The sequence below is a fragment of the Chiloscyllium punctatum genome, chromosome 27, assembly GCF_047496795.1.
Source record: "Chiloscyllium punctatum isolate Juve2018m chromosome 27, sChiPun1.3, whole genome shotgun sequence".
NCBI lineage: Eukaryota > Metazoa > Chordata > Chondrichthyes > Orectolobiformes > Hemiscylliidae > Chiloscyllium > Chiloscyllium punctatum.
In genome coordinates, this window is record NC_092765.1 from 38,440,328 (window position 1) to 38,457,061 (window position 16,734).

The window sequence follows — 16,734 nt, forward strand, 5'->3', positions numbered from 1 at the left end:
GATTTATCCACCTTTAACCGTTTCAAGACATCCAGCACTTCCTTCTCTGTAATCTGGACATTTTGCAAGATGTCACCATCCATTTCCCTACAGTCTATATCTTCCATATCCTTTTCCACAGTAAATACTGATGCAAAGTATTTATTTAGTATCTCCCCCATTTTCTGTGGCTCCAGACAAAGACCGCCTTGCTGATCTTTGAGGGGCCCTATTTTCTCCCTAGTTACCCTTTTGTCCTTAATATATTTGTAAAACCCCTTTGGATTCTCCTTAATTCTATTTGCCAAAGCTATCTCATGTCCCCGTTTTGCCCTCCTGATTTCCCTCTTAAGTATACTCCTACTTTCTTTATACTCTTATAAGGATTCACTCGATCTATCCTGTCTATACCTGACATACGCTTCCTTCTTTTTCTTAACCAAACCATCAATTTCTTTAGTCATCCAGCATTCCCTATTCCTACCAGCCTTCCCTTTCACCCTGACAGGAATATACTTTCTCTGGATTCTTGTTATCTCAGTTCTGAAGGCTTCCCATTTTCCGGCCGTCCGTTTACCTGCGAACATCTGCCTCCAATCAGCTTTTGAAAGTTCTTGCCTAATACCGTCAAAATTGGCTTTTCTCCAATTTAGAACTTCAACTTTTAGATCTGGTCTATCCTTTTCCGTCACTATTTTAAAACAAATAGAATTATGGTCACTGGCCCCAAAGTGCTCCCCCACTGACACCTCAGTCACCTGCCCTGCCTTATTTCCCAAGAGTAGGTCAAGTTTTGCACTTTCTCTAGTATGTACATCCACATACTGCATCAGAAAATTGTCTTGTACACACTTAAGAAATTCCTCTCTATCTAAACCTTTAACACAATGGCAGTCCCAGTCGATGTTTGGAAAGTTAAAATCCCCTACAATAACTATCCTATTATTTTTATAGATAGCTGAGATTTCCTTACAAGTTTGTTTCTCAGTTTCCCTCTGACTATTGGGGGTCTATAATACAATCCCAATAAGGTGAACATCCCTTTCTTATTTCCCAGTTCCACCCAAATAACTTCCCTGGATATATTTCCAGGAATATCCTCCCTTAGCACAGCTGTAATGCTATCCCTTATCAAAAATGCCACTCGCGCTCCTCTCTTGCCTCCCTTTCTATCCTTCCTGTAGCATTTGTATCCTGGAACATTCAGCTGCCAGTCCTGCCCATCCCTGAGACATGTTTCCGTAATAGCTATGATATCCCAGTCCCATGTTCCTAACCATGCCCTGAATTCATCTGCCTTCCCTGTTAGGCCCCTTGCATTGAAATAAATGCAGTTTAATTTATTAGTCCTACCTTGTCCCTGGCTGCTCTACTGTTTGACTCACTTCTGTTCTCAGCTGTACCCGTCTCAGATTGATCTCTTTCCTCACTATCTCCCTGGGTCCCACTTCCCCCCACCTTACTAGTTTAAATCTTCCCAAGTAGTTCATTAAAATGTAAATCTCAACTTCTTTCAAGTCACATTTCTGAGGTGATTTAAGGTTTTAATAAAAAAGTAACATATCAGCTTAGACAATGCATTAAAGGTATTAGGTTACAGTCTGTCTGTATTCCAACCTTGAGCCAGACCACTTCTATTTCCAAAGTAGGCGTTCATTAAATGTCACATGGATTGACTGCCGACACAATGTGTGCATTTTGAACAAAATAGCATGTATCTGCAAATAAAAATCTGCAAATGCAAATTCACCCCATAGAATTGAAGTGGGAGATGGCACAGGGCTGGGTGACACTAGGCACACAGACACACAAGATGGTCGCTGGACCAAAATATGGAGAGAAACAGAAGAGCAAATACAGACACAGCCTGGGGCCATCAGAATGCCAGTATAATGTATTCACAACCTAGTTGATTAGTTTAAGGCGGGTGGGGGAGAGAATACACATGAGTAGCGTACACTGCCCGCTGAAGCGTCTGGGACCAGCCAACATCTTTGACAGAAATGCTAACAGCTCAGTACAGACTCAATAGAGTGCTAATAGCCAGGGCTACAGTAAAATTAACAAAGGCTGCGCAGGAACTGACAATGACTGCACCAAAACAATCAATGATTCTGCAATGTTTACCATAAACAAACCATGTTAGAAAGGCAACAATCTCATCACAAAATGTATAAAAGTATGTTGACATGTGCTCTGGGTTGAGAGAAGAATCGCAGCTGACCACTGTGCTGTTGGTGTCTTTCTGTCCCTGGAGCTCCGGTATTTCCTTGTACAATAAACTCTGCCGTTGAACCCTGACTCTGACTCTGAGGCTGTTGATTTCCCTCACAACAGACTTACATGTGTGTGCATGCATGTGGAAAAGAGGGAGTGCGTGAGTGTAACAGAGTATATGCCTGAGAGGGTGTGCACACACTCAATCTCTCTCACTCTCTCTCCCACACACACACAGTCTATGGGGTAAATTTGTATTTGCAAATACATTCTATTTTGTTCAAAACACACAATCCTGTGGGCAGTCAGTCCATGTGACATTTTATAAATTCCTATTTTGGAAGTAGAACTCGTCTGACTCAAGGTTGGAATACAGACAAACTCTGACCTCACACCCTTAACGCATTGTCTGAGCTGAGAAGTCACCCTTATTTTAAAAACCTTAAGTTAAATTGGGATTGTGACTTGAAAGAAATTCTGGGGTTTACATATTAATGAATCAAAACTTGCAACCCATTCAAAGTGATTAAAGACTTAACAGCAATCTAAGTTTGTTGAATAATCGCATCACTTGTATTACAATAAATTCTGTGTCCTCTGATCCTGCCCCACTAGTTACCTGAAGGTGCATCACTCCGAAATCTTGTACTTTCAATTAAATCTGTTGGACTATAACCTGGTGTTTTGTGATTTTTAACTTTGTCCACTCCAGTCCATCACTGGTACCTCCACGTCTTGAGGGTGGCAGTGTATTTGGCTAAAGTTAAAAATCACATAACACCAGGGTTATAGTCCAACAGGTTTATGTGAAAACACTAGCGGCGGTGTGTTCAGTGTCATTTACCTTCCAGTCCTGAGGGCAGCGGTGTGTTCAGTGTAATTCACCCTCCAGTCCTGAGGGCAGCGGTGTGTTCAGTGTAATTCACTTTCCAGTCCTGAGGGTGGCGGTGTGCTCAGTGTATTTCACCCTCCAGTCCTGAGGGCAGCGGTGTGTTCAGTGTAATTCACCCTCCAGTCCTGAAGGCGGCAGTGTGTTCAGTGTAATTCACCCTCCAGTCCTGAGGGTGGCGGTGTGTTGGATGTAATTTACCCTCCAGTCTTGAGGGCGGCAATGTGTTCAGTGTAATTCATCCTCCAGTCCTGAGGGTGGCAGTGTGTTCAGTGTAATTCACCCTCCATTCCTGAGGGGAGCGGTGTGTTGGATGTAATTTACCCTCTGATCCTGAGGGCGGCAGTGTGTTCAGTGTAATTCACCCTCCAGTCCTGAGGGTGGCAGTGTGTTCAGTGTAATTCACCCTCCATTCCTGAGGGTAGCAGTGTGTTGGATGTAATTCACCAACCAGTCCTGAGGGCGGCGGTGTGTTCAGTGTAATTCACCCTCCAGTCCTCAAGGTGGCAGTGTGTTCAATGTAATTCACCCTCCAATCCTGTGGGCAGCGGTGTGTTCAGTGTAATTCACTCTCCAGTCCTGAGGGCAGCGGTGTGTTGGATGTAATTTACCCTCCAGTCCTGAGGGTAGCAGTGTTTTCAGTGTAATTCACCCTCCAGTCCTGAGAGCGGCAGTGTGTTCAGTGTAATTCACCCTCCAATCCTGAGGGCAGCGGTGTGTTGGATGTAATTTACCCTCCAGTCCTGAGGGTAGCAGTGTGTTCAGTGTAATTCACCCTCCAGTCCTGAGGGTGGAGTGTGTTGGATGTAATTCACCATCCAGTCCTGAAAGCGGCGGTGTGTTCAGTGTAATTCACCATCCAGTCCTGAGGGTGGCAGTGTGTTTAGTGTAATTCACCCTCCAGTCCTGAAGGCGGAGGTGTGTTCAGTGTCATTCACGCTCCAGTCCTGAGGGTAGCGGTGTGTTGGATGTAATTCACCATCCAGTCCTGAAGGCAGCAGTGTGTTCTGTGTAACTCACCCTCCAGTCCTGAGGGTGGCGGTGTGTTCAGTGTAATTCACTCTCAGTCCTGATGGTGGCGGTGTGTTCAGTGTAATTCACCATCCAGTCCTGATGGTGGCAGTGTATTCAGTGTAATTCACCCTCCAGTCCTGAGGGTAGCGGTGTGTTGGATGTAAGTCACCATCCAGTCCTGAAGGCAGCAGTGTGTTCTGTGTAACTCACCCTCCAGTCCTGAGAGCGGCAGTGTGTTCAGTGTAATTCACCCTCCAATCCTGTGGGCAGCGGTGTGTTCAGTGTAATTCACTCTCCAGTCCTGAGGGCAGCGGTGTGTTGGATGTAATTTACCCTCCAGTCCTGAGGGTAGCAGTGTTTTCAGTGTAATTCACCCTCCAGTCCTGAGAGCGGCAGTGTGTTCAGTGAAATTCACCCTCCAATCCTGAGGGCAGCGGTGTGTTGGATGTAATTTACCCTCCAGTCCTGAGGGTAGCAGTGTGTTCAGTGTAATTCACCCTCCAGTCCTGAGGGTGGAGTGTGTTGGATGTAATTCACCATCCAGTCCTGAAAGAGGCGGTGTGTTCAGTGTAATTCACCCTCCAGTCCTGAAGGCGGAGGTGTGTTCAGTGTCATTCACGCTCCAGTCCTGAGGGTAGCGGTGTGTTGGATGTAATTCACCATCCAGTCCTGAAGGCAGCAGTGTGTTCTGTGTAACTCACCCTCCAGTCCTGAGGGTGGCGGTGTGTTCAGTGTAATTCACTCTCAGTCCTGAGGGCGGGAGTGTATTCAGTGTAATTCACCCTCCAGTCCTGAGGGTAGCGGTGTGTTGGATGTAAGTCACCATCCAGTCCTGAAGGCAGCAGTGTTTTCTGTGTAACTCACCCTCCAGTCCTGAGGGTGGCGGTGTGTTCAGTGTAATTCACTCTCAGTCCTGATGGTGGCGGTGTGTTCAGTGTAATTCACCATCCAGTCCTGATGGTGGCAGTGTGTTCAGTGTAATTCACTCTCAGTCCTGAGGGCGACGGTGTGTTCAGTGTAATTCACCATCCAGTCCTGAGAGTGGCAGTGTGTTCAGTGTACTTCGCCCTCCAATCTTGAGGGTGGCGGGTCTGTTGGATGTAATTTACTCTCCAGTCCTGAGGGCGGGAGTGTGTTCAGTGTAATTCACCCTCCAGTCCTGAGGGTAGCGGTGTGTTGGATGTAATTCAACATCCAGTCCTGAAGGCAGCGGTGTGTTCGATGTAATTCACCCTCCAGTCCTGAGGGTGGCGGTCTGTTCAGTGTAATTCACCCTCCAGTCCTGATGGTGGTGGTGTGTTCAGTGTAATTCACCCTCCAGTCCTGATGGTGGCGGTGTGTTCAGTGTAATTCACCCTCCAGTCCTGATGGTGGCGGTGTGTTCAGTGTAATTCACCCTCCAGTCCTGATGGTGGCGGTGTGTTCAGTGTAATTCACCCTCCAGTCCTGATGGTGGCGGTGTGTTCAGTGTAATTCACCCTCCAGTCCTGATGGTGGCGGTGTGTTCAGTGTAATTCACCCTCCAGTCCTGATGGTGGCGGTGTGTTCAGTGTAATTCACCCTCCAGTCCTGATGGTGGCGGTGTGTTCAGTGTAATTCACCCTCCAGTCCTGATGGTGGCGGTGTGTTCAGTGTAATTCACCCTCCAGTCCTGATGGTGGCGGTGTGTTCAGTGTAATTCACGCTGATTCCTGAAGGTGCCGCTGTCGCCCGGACAGCGCCCCCTGATGGTTGGAGGTCCGCTCTGCGCCCTCCTGCCGGCCGCGGCCTGAAGAAGCGGTTTTATTCTCCGTCTCTCGGGCGCTGCTCGCTCGCCAGCTCCGACATGGCGATGCACAACAAGGCGCAGGCCCCACAGATCCCGGACACCCGACGGGAATTGGCCGAGCTGGTCAAGAGGAAGCAGGAGCTGGCGGTACGTTAGTCTCGGATCGGGCGGGAAGCGGAGGCGGTGCTCGGGGCCGGGGAGGGCTCACGCAGGAAAGTCCGGGGAGAGCCTGGGCCTGGGAGGGAGCAGCGGGCCAGGTCAGCGCCCGGAGGGCGGGTTTGGGACTGAGCCGTGGGGGTGGGGTCGGGGTGGCCATGGAGTCTGTCCTCCCCCTGGGGGTGGGGGGTTTGGGAGCTGGGTCCCTGCCCTGTGCACACTCTGGGGTATCACCCCCCGGGATGGTCCTGTGTAACATCGGAGCGAGCTGCGGCGTCTCTGTGCAGTTGATGTCCCTCCTGTCAGACAGGCTCACCCTGTTGTTATGGTCATTACAGAATGTGAGCTGTGTCCCAGCCTTGTCAACACCAGGGAACCACCACTTCCTCCACTCGGGGCTTAACACTGAGCTTTGTCTTTGTCGGCCAGAGTGGGAACTCCAGTGTCCTCCTCCAATGGGGTGGGCAGCTGGAATATTGGGATTGCAGACTCTGAAACACTGGTGCTGTGTGACACGTGAGTGTCCCAAGTTTGGTTAATCTGCACCGCAGGGACTTTGACAAAGGTTTTTTTTTCTTTGCAACCAACTTTTACTCTCTATGGGTCTGTGTAGCCCCTGCTGCATGTTTGCCATGACTGCCATAACTGGTGATGTGTGCGAGTTGGAAAATATGGGTTTGTAACAGTACCGAGTTGAGGCAAAAGGTAAAGCTGTAAATACTTGGTATGAATTGTGATGAATAAATGTTGAATGAAAGAGACGAGACAGGATTGTGACGATTTGAGCAATGTGAGGCTCCTGTTGTACTTGTAGAATATGGCATTTGAGTATTTGTTCATTGACTATATTCACTCATGTGAAGTAGTTGAACTTCCTCTGGTATTACATCCAGAACCACAGGGTTTGATTCATTGCATTGATCGCTGTGGCTACCTACCTTTTGGCCTTACCTGGGAGACCTCTTGGCCTCTGGTGATACAGACCACCTCTCTTCTTTTCCACCTCCTCATCCAGAATGTCCTGTGCAGCATCTGAAAATCACAAAGCCTTCTTTCTCCTCTCTTGTACCATTTTTCCCTTTTTACCAGGTCAGAAGCTCTTCACCTATGACTCTCAACATTTGTTGCAACCCCAGCACAAGCATTGTGCATGCTTACCGCTGGCTGTCTGCTAAAGCATTCAACTAGTGTACAAAGTGATTAGTTATATGTAGGGAAAATTGCAAGTAAACAAAGCACAAAGTTTAAATTAAAGCAAAATATCACAGATGCTGCAAATCTGAAATAAACACAGAAAATGTTAGAGAAACTCAACAGATCTGGCAGTATGTGTGGAGAGAGAAACAGAGTTAAAGGTTTGAGTCTGGTGTGACTTATTCTTTCGAAAGAAGAGTCCTATTGTACTCTGGTATTCTGTTTCTCTCCAAAGATGCTGCTAGACTTGTTGAGTTTCTCCAGCATTTTCTTTGCAACACAAAGTTTATAAATGCATTGCAAATGACAAATACTGGCTAATTGTACATCACAATCCCTGTGTCTGTTTTGGGACACAAGGAACTAACCAGCTTAGCTTCAAATGATGTATATCCTGACAAAAAGTATTTATTCTTTGTCGTTGTTCTATAAATTTATTCTTTGTAAAACCATTTTCCATGATTATTTGAAATAAGCTGGTTGGAATACTTCACAGCATTTTACTTCCCCAGCTGTTTGATGAATATTTTTGTAACTACTTTTCGCAGGAGACTTTGGCAAACCTGGAACGTCAGATCTATGCTTTTGAAGGAAGTTATTTGGAAGATACACAGATGTATGGGAATATCATTCGTGGATGGGATCGTTACTTGACCAATCAGAAGTATGTGTTTCGATTTTGTGCATGGACCTGTCAAAATGGCTCGGTCTATCACCACTTAATCAAATGTGCCAAAGCTTCAAGTTCAAGCATGCATAAACTCACAGGCAATCTAGTATCATTTTAAAGTCTGCTTTTTGAAGTGTTACGAATATAATGCTAAACGTCTGGAATGGTCATTTTGCTTATATAATATTTTTCAAGTAAATGAAAAAAATGATGTTCAAGTTTAACTTTCAGAAGTCTCAAACATGAAGCAGGCAGTTCTGTACATTAAAAAAACAAAATGATTTCATAAACGTTTCCAATAACCAGTTACCAAACATGTTCCTAAGTACGTAACTGAGTTGTGATGGTCTTTGGATCGGTCTCTGATCCTTATCATGTTAACTTCCATCAAGCTGGTTGAGTGCTTGGGACCACTAAGTTGGCTTTGTCAACTCTGACCGAAGGCCTGGGAGTGGGACTTCTGTTGTTGACCACCGTGCCCTGACTGTTTGTGTAGGTGTTCATTGTAAACTAGGATCAGTTGATTTTTCCACAGCTTAACAATTGACAGGCACTGACAACTGAGCTGGCAGTCAAAGAATGACTATCGAGGACACTGAGGGATAGAATTGTACCCAAACAATATGCACCTTCATGAGAAGTTTGAAAATTGCTGCAGGAAAATCTTAGTTTCTTCTCAGGGTGGTGCCTGTATCATGACTCAAAGTTACACACTTCGAAGGTTACTGACGCTAATTAGAGAGATGGTGTGAATCTAAATTTTTGAGAATGTTGGTCATAAAGTAATGGTAGCATTGTGCTCTGAATGTAGGACATTTTATAAGAAATAGTTTGGAGTACCAGTATGCTTCATTTCGACATTTTGGGGAGTATTTTGACTTGGAATAAATATGTTTGTAACTGGCAAAATCAATATTTTGTTCTCCCCGTATTTTCTTTAACTCATTTCATTCTGTGGAATCTATACTAGACAAAAGTGGACACCTTACTCCTGAAGGTCTGCCAATGCAAATAGTTACACAGTTGATGGAGGGGAACTCTTTCACATATCTCCTCCCTGTTAGGAGACACCTGGCTGGTTAAGGGAGCGATGATCATAGTATCAATACAAAGGAAGTTTGTATACTTAACTATTAAATGGTAAATTCCTTGGTATTAAATGGTAACCTGCCTGGTTATTGGTTTTCTGTGTTATGTTTCAGAAACACTAACAGTAAAAATGATAGAAGGAATAGGAAATTTAAAGAAGCAGAACGTCTCTTTAGCAAGTCATCCGTTACTTCAGTAGCAGTGAGTAAAATAAACTTGTACTTGATCATAAAATACATAATATTTGCAAATGCAATTTTTTATTTAACAGTGATTTCACATCTGTTACAGGCAGTGAGTGCTTTAACTGGTGTCCAAGACCAAATGGTGGAAAAGCGTAAGTTTTAGAAATAAGTCCCCTTTCGTGTTGATATAATACACACTTTTCCACTTGAAATTTGACTGAACATAGGTGTTGTACGAGGGTTTTCTGCTGTAAAGCAAAGGTTTGAGGAGGGGGGAGTGGGTTATGGGCTGGTTCCAGAAGAAGAGAAATGCTTTGATTCATGTTCTGTTGAATTAGTTCCACCATTTAATGCATTAAACTGAACACATCTTTGACACCCTCAGATCTATTAATTTTATTGTTTGCTGTTTTAAGTACTTTGTCAGTGAAATCAAAGCTATTGCAATAAAATTGAGAACAATAAGAATATAAAATAAGGTTAAAAACTTTGTCATGTCTTCAAAATGCCAATAGTACAGTTCATTCAGCATGTTTCACAAAATGTTGGTATGGATTATTTTACACATGGAACTTAGTTGGAAAGTGTATGGAGATATTTATGATGCTTTAAAAACAGAGGCATCTCAGCAACAATTTTTAACTGAAATAATTAAAGAGCAGTATGCAATTGACTTTGCTTTTCTTACTTGATACTGGGGTGATTTGGGAATTGCACTGGTTTAAGCAAATCTGTTTTTTTTTTCAAATTTGCATTTTGTGTGTGAATCCCACTTGATTAGGTGAACCGGGTAGTGGGACAGAAAGCGACAATTCTCCAGACTTCCAGAATCAGGAGAATGAACCCAACCAGGAGGACACTGAGGAACTGGATGGGTCACATCTGCAAGGAGTGAAGCCTCAGAAAGCAGCCTCCTCCACGTCATCCAGCAGCCACCACGGGAGTCACAAGAAAAGGAAAAACAAAAACCGACACAGGTAATTTGTGCAACAGTAGTTCATGAGATTGCAAGATGAGTGAGGCAAGAGTGGAGGAGGCTTGTTTGGGCTTGGTCCTTACAAAGCTGCTTGATTGCAATCATGAAAGTAGAAGAACCACCTGTTAGTAAGAGTACGCATTTGAGTTAAATATGGCTTGACGTTATTATACAAGGAACATTTTTTTGGCATATGTTTCTAGCACACTGCTCCTTGTACATCGACTGTGTGCTGTATACTACCCACTGCTCCATTGCATTTTAATTAAAGTGGGGATTTAACTCAACAAAGCTTAATTTTTTCCATGTAATAAATTGTTGAGAAAAAGAAATCATCGTTTTCAAGAAATTAGAACTGTTAAGGTTAAAAATAACATTTATGAATATATTTATTTCTCCATTTAGTTCATCAAATCACCAGTGTTTCTCACCTTTTTATTGTTTAAAAATATAATGTTCCAAATAGCTTGAGACTCTGAACTGGTGTGTTAACCTTTGTTACTTTCTTTCTTCTATGCTGCCATCCAGCCCATCTGGCATGTTTGATTATGACTTTGAGTAAGTTTGCTTTCTATCAGTATATGTGCTGTGTTTTTCCCAGTATTCCCTTGTACTGTGAAATGTAGACTGTAGACATTTTTGGAAATACTTACTACCTTTTGCCACTAGCTGCTGTAAGTTTGGATATTTGCCAGCGTATGTTAGGGCCATGTAACTGGAATGTTTATGAAATGTTCTCAGCAGCAGTCACAGTACGACAACACTTGTTACATTTTATATTAAATCTAGTTTCCAGGCAGAAGATATTGTTGATAGTGGTTTCTTCTAGTGAGTAGAGTATCTGACCAAGCAAAGTACAGTCATCAGTGTAACTTCAGCTATGCTGGCTCTCATACACACAGCTATTCCGTCTTTCATCAGTAATGGAAAATGAGTACTGCAACAGTCCATGGATTTGTAATAAATCTACAGTTATGAATTTCTGTCACAAGAGACCCTCAGTATGTTAAGTGTAAAGATGGAAAACAGAGGACCAGGTTGTAAATTTACAAAGCAGATCGGACTTCAGAAATTGAAAATTCCCTCCAGGTTCTCAGCAAACCCTACAGTCTCCTCTATTGTTTGAAGTACTTAATCTGAGGGGTTTGCACCATAATCACCATTTGAACCAAATTTAGCCATAACTGATGAAGTGGAAATTTTCTTTCTCCATTGACAATAAGTGAAATGTAATCATGTTGACCCGTTTCTTGATGGATATCTGTTCACAGTCAATGATTTGGCTGAAAATTAACTTGCACTTAAAGGTAAAATGGCCTTTAAAGAATCTATAGAATTACAGGATTGTTTCGGAGCCATTGCGTCTGCACCTGCTGTCCTAATGCACATTATGGCTTAGTGCTGTTTTCCTGCCTTAGTTTCGTAGCCCTGCACTTTTCTTTGTATTCACATAAGCATCCGATGCAGTCTTCAATGTCTCAATTGAACCTGCCTCCACCACACATCCAGAGAGTACATTCCAAATTCAGACTAGTCACTGTATGGAAAAGATTTTTCTTGCAGCACGTTTGCTTCTTCTGTGTTTTTCTTTAAATCTGTGCTTTCTCATTTGCAATCCCTTTGTGAGTGGGATTGGCTTCATGATATCTACTGTCCTTAACACTCATGGTTTTGAAAACACCTATCACATCTCCTTTTAGCTGTTCTCTGATCTTTCTTCATAACATTGCTTATGTACATTTGCATCAATGTCTCTTTGCTCCTGCACACCATTTAGTGTAGAACACAATTTTTAATTTTTATACTGTCTGTCCATGCTCTTTTTACCAAAATGTATTATCGCTCGCAACTCTGCATTGGGCTTCAAGTGCCACCTATTTGTCCAGTTCACCAACTTGTCAATGTCCTTTTGAAGCATTAAATTGTCCCCCACAGTTTACAAATGTTCCAAGTTTTGGATTATCCCCAACAGACCATGGGCTAGATTGGTAATTTTTCTTGGGAAAAGTGATGGGTCCCACATTTATCCCTGGAGGAGCACTATTTCAAACCTTTTTCCAGCCCGAAAAGTATTCATTACATGTTGCAATTTGTCTCTTATCACTCAGTCACTTTTCCATCCAAAGTGCTACTGCTCCTTTTATTTCATAAACTCGATTGTTACAGGTCAATGGTGTGGCATTGCATCAGATACTTTTTGGAAGTCTGCCTACACCACATCAACAGCAGTATCCTCACTCATTCTCTGTTACCTCTACAAAAACTACAGCAATTTATTTAAACTTTGATTTTCACTTCTTAAATCCATGGTGCTTCTCCATTATTCACAAGTGCTTACCTATGTAACCATTAATTTTATTCCAAAATAGTGGTGGCGGGAAAACCTCAGGAAACAAAGTTAAATTGATTGCTTTATAATTTCTGAGCTTATTCTTAAAAAAACTTTCTTAAGCAAGATTGTAATGTTTGGAATTCTTTAGGCATCTGGCACCACTCTTGAGTCCAAAGACTGAAGAAATATAACAGTGCCTTCACAGTTTCCACTCTCACTTCCTTCTGTATCCTTGGAAACATCTCATCTGGTCTCAGTGTCTTATCAACTTTAATTGCAGACTATTCAGTGCCAACTCCATATCAGGTTTGAACTCTTCTAGTGACTAAATATCCTCCTCTGTCACCATAGCCTGGGTAGCATTGCTTTCTCAGTAAAGGCAGACACAAGGTATTCATTTAATTGCTCAGCCATGTCCCTGCTTCCATATGTAAATCCCGTGTTGTCCATAATAATCCCTACTCCTCCTTTTACTTTTATGTGCCTGCAGAAGCCTTTCAGATTTCCTTTGTTAGGTGTCTGGATTTGTTTGCCCTATCTGTCCCTTTTGAGGGAATTTCCTTGAATGTACCTGATCTATTTTGTCCTTGAAGGTAGATCATTGTTCAGTTGGGTTTCCCTGCCAGCCTTTGGCTCCAGTTTATCTGTCCCAGCTCTGTTGTTGCCCAGTTGAAGTCCCCTCTGCCCCAGTTAATTATTATTCTTCTGGTTTGTTCACTGTTTTTTTCTACCATCATCTTAACTTTTATGAATTTGCAATCACTGTCCTAATGATGTTCTGCCACTGACACTTGATTTACTTGGCTCACCTCAACCAGGTCAACCAGTGCCTCCTTTCTTGTTGAATTGTGTATGTAGTGCTGTAGAAAAGTCTCCTGAATGCAATCTAGAAACGTTTGCCCTCCCTGCTATTAACACCACCATTTTCAGTTTACTTTCGGATGATTGAAATCAACCATTATACCCATACTTTGCATTCTGTAATTTCCTTTCAGATTTGTTCCTCCACATTCTTCAAACCATTTGGTGTTCTATCAACTACATAAAGAGCTGTAATTACACCTTTCATGTTGTTCAGTTCTAGTCATCTTCCCATCATAAACATTTTTTATTCATTCACGGGATGAGGACGTTGCTTGCTTGGCAGCATTTATTACTCACCCTAATTGCCCAGAGGGCAGATAAGAGCTGAACACATTGCTGTAGGTCTGGAGTTGCATGTAGGCCAGACCAGGTAAGGATGACAGTTTCCTTCCCTAATGGACAATAGTGAACCAGATGGGTTTTTCTGACAATTGACAATGGATTCATGGTCATCATTAGGTTCTAATTCCAGATATTTATTGAATTCTGCCATCTGCTGTGGCGGGATTTGAACCCCTGTCCCCAGAACGTTATCTGGATTAATAGTTCAGCAACAGTACCATTAGGCCATCACCTCCCCTAATGATGTCACCCCTTTCCTCCTTATCTTTCCCTGCTTCCTGATGTTAAGTTTTTTTCCTGTCGTATAGGTTATAAGAAGGAGAGCAACTCTTTTATCAAACCCAGAGGAGTACTTAGGCTTGTTAGTTGGTTCAGGCATGGTAACATTTTCTCTTCATGTTGGATGTCATAAATAATAATATGGAAAACAGCCACTTTGAAATGTTTTTCAGCATCAGTTTCTAAAAGGATCCTTTTAGTATTGGTAAGTATGGGGATAGTTTTCATAGAGGGGAGTATGGGGGTAGTTTTAGTGGAGGGGAGTATGGGGGTAGTTTTAGTGGAGGGGAGTATGGGGGTAGTTTTAGTGGAGGGGAGTTTTTGCTCTTTGTGGGATTGCTGGAATTTATTGCCCATGTTGAATTGTCCTGAAGAAAGTGGCCTTGAGTCACCTTCTAAGTATGTTGCCGTTTATGTGCTGTAGATATTCCTAAAGTACCATTAGTTTGCGAAATAAAGTAACCAATTGCAGAAAGCTGACTACTTAACGCCCATTTACTTAGACAAGACCAGGAAATAAACTCCTGAAGCTAAAGGGATTTGTTGCTATGTGCTCCTGTTGTATATCAATAAATGGAAAGTGTTGTAACTTTAAAGGAGATGGTGCTGCTTTCTAAAGTTTAATGCTTCTGTTTAATTACAGGATTGATATCAAGTTGAATAAAAAACCAAGAACTGTGAGTATAACTTATACCTTATTGCTGCACTCCTTACAATATTGTAAAATAACAGTGGAATTAGTGAAGCATAATAATTGATTGTTATGGTGGTAATTTAAGTTAAGGAGCTAATCCAAAATGCGCCGGTGGTGGAGAGACCAGGCATTTTGATATGTTAAGCAGAAAAATTTCTTTGATATGGAAAACTTCTTTGCAACAGGTCTCTATGGCTAGCAGAGAGAGCTCTGTGTTCTATGGAGTTGGTGAGTTGAAGACCTCTCTCTCTGGATGGGAAGAGTAATGTTGAAATTCAGTGTGTTGTCCTTTGTCTGAACTGCATTGGAGAAAGTATTGAATGCTGTTCTGCAAATGTTGTTAAAATATGTTAGTATAATAAATTTTATACCAAGCTGTATATTGCATGTGAGTTGATATTCACCTGTATACAGGTGAATAAAATGTAAGTAGGATCTGGATAGAAGGAACCTAATTCCGACTAGATTTAGTAAGATAAAGTATCTAATTATAAAATTAATCGTCGGATTAGTGATATAACCAATATATATTGACTGTTCTACATTCAAATTTGAATTTCAGTGTTTTTGTCAATACTTCAATGTAAAATTGTTTGGACCTTATTTCCTTGCTTATTTATTTGGTCTAAACTTAAGTGCCTTGTTGCAACACCTAGACAATACTTTGATCTTTGATTTAATTTTACTTTTATTATTTACAAAGGATTATTGAAGAATCTTTTGACCGTTGCAGTTGTTATGATCCGGGTTTGAAGAACATGGACATACAGCAGCATTGAAAGCATTTTGCTCCAGAAGTTCGCAGTCATTTTTTTAGAAGAACCAATACAACAACAAAGCAGCTGTGCTTGATCCTGACGTTTGATGCAACCTTGCATCTTCACATGCTGCATTTGATCTGTGTTCAACTGAATGTTGCTATATGGTTAAAGTCCAATAGTTATTTGTACAAGTACAGCACGCACTGGGTTTTATAGTCAATTTAAACTGTCATGGGGATGGGGGGTGGTATTAATTGGTCACTTTTAAGACGATTGTGACTCACTCTGACCATTTGATCTTCCCAGTGGCATTACATGAGATTATATTCTACATAAAATGTGAAGTGTTTTTGATTTGGTATAATTCAGTTTTAAATCTCTTGTTGGAAGTTCCTAAAATGCTAGTCATGTCATCACTATTTCAGTTTTTGAGTACGATTGGCAGGTTTTTTTTTCTTTTTAACTTGTCTTGAACTTCATTTAAAGTGTTTTTTTTCTGTGTTGGATTGTGTCTTAACTGATCTGATATGCAGGCAGATGCACTTGTTTGGTATAAAAACCTTGTGCACCTCTGAGAGAAAGTGACAGAGAAAATATCAAAAGGCTTTCATCTCCAGGTAATTCTAAATGGACTCAATGGAGTTAGTTTTAATGGCAACATGTGGTTTTATTTTTTGAACCCATTATATTTTGTTGTGCTTTCAATATTGTATGTATAAATACTACCTTTTAATTTGTACAATTATGACTTTTTGTTTTTTTGGACAAATGGCTTTATTATTTTTTTTAAGAGGAAAAAAATGGGTTTGTGATCATTTTGTATTAAAAAAGAGTTAAATATAATTAGTTGTTTGTAGAATTATTGCACACCAACTTGTAAACAAAAACACTAACATGATCTCAGCCTGAAGTACATATGACGTTTATGACAATGTGAAATCTCATACTTCAGCAAGACTGAAGTTTCACTAGTTTACCTAATCTAAAAGTTCAGTCTATCTAACCTTGTGTGCTCTCTAGAACTAGTCAGCCTTTGCACAATGTCTGCATCCTAACTTCTTGAATTTGGAGGTCAGGCATTTCATTCAGAGTGGTGAATGTAACTTGAGTAGTGATTTAGTGAGTAGGAAAGAAGATCAGGGTTTTTAGCTGAAACTTTAAATCAAGGTTTTATCTGGCTACTTGGCTAAGCCAAAACAGTTTGTGATAATTTGTCTCATTTCTGTTTGTGCTTCATTGTCATTACGTTGTCTGCTGGGTTTGCGTGCATTAATAGCGATTGCATTCTAAGGTAATCCTTCAACTATCAAGTGTTTCATAGCATG

The 16,734-nt window shown here is 41.8% G+C and overlaps 1 protein-coding gene across 4 annotated transcripts; it reads left to right on the forward strand.

Moving 5' to 3' along the window:
• Positions 1 to 5,833: 5,833 nt before the first annotated feature.
• Positions 5,834 to 16,252, forward strand: meaf6 (MYST/Esa1-associated factor 6). 4 transcript variants are annotated; one of them, XM_072548535.1, is made up of 9 exons: positions 5,834 to 6,014; positions 7,766 to 7,881; positions 9,090 to 9,177; positions 9,268 to 9,313; positions 9,943 to 10,138; positions 10,666 to 10,695; positions 14,598 to 14,631; positions 14,834 to 14,876; positions 15,352 to 16,252. In XM_072548535.1, the coding sequence occupies exons 1-9, from the start codon at positions 5,925 to 5,927 to the stop codon at positions 15,399 to 15,401; spliced, it is 693 nt and encodes a 230-aa protein (XP_072404636.1). In that variant the 5' UTR covers positions 5,834 to 5,924; the 3' UTR covers positions 15,402 to 16,252. The 4 variants fall into 4 exon arrangements, with proteins under 4 accessions (XP_072404636.1, XP_072404637.1, XP_072404638.1 ...); XM_072548536.1 differs by lacking the exon at positions 10,666 to 10,695 and having other exon boundaries at positions 5,835 to 6,014; XM_072548537.1 differs by lacking the exon at positions 14,834 to 14,876 and having other exon boundaries at positions 5,836 to 6,014.
• The last annotated feature ends 482 nt before the right edge of the window (positions 16,253 to 16,734 follow it).

Excerpts from the sequence above, each read along its gene's own strand:
- meaf6 (XM_072548535.1), top strand. The coding sequence starts at position 5,925 with ATGGCGATGCACAACAAGGCGCAGGCCCCACAGATCCCGGACACCCGA. Across the intron at positions 7,882-9,089 it reads CGTTACTTGACCAATCAGAA|AAACACTAACAGTAAAAATG; the intron begins GTATGTGTTTCG and ends GTTATGTTTCAG. Across the intron at positions 9,178-9,267 it reads CATCCGTTACTTCAGTAGCA|GCAGTGAGTGCTTTAACTGG; the intron begins GTGAGTAAAATA and ends CATCTGTTACAG.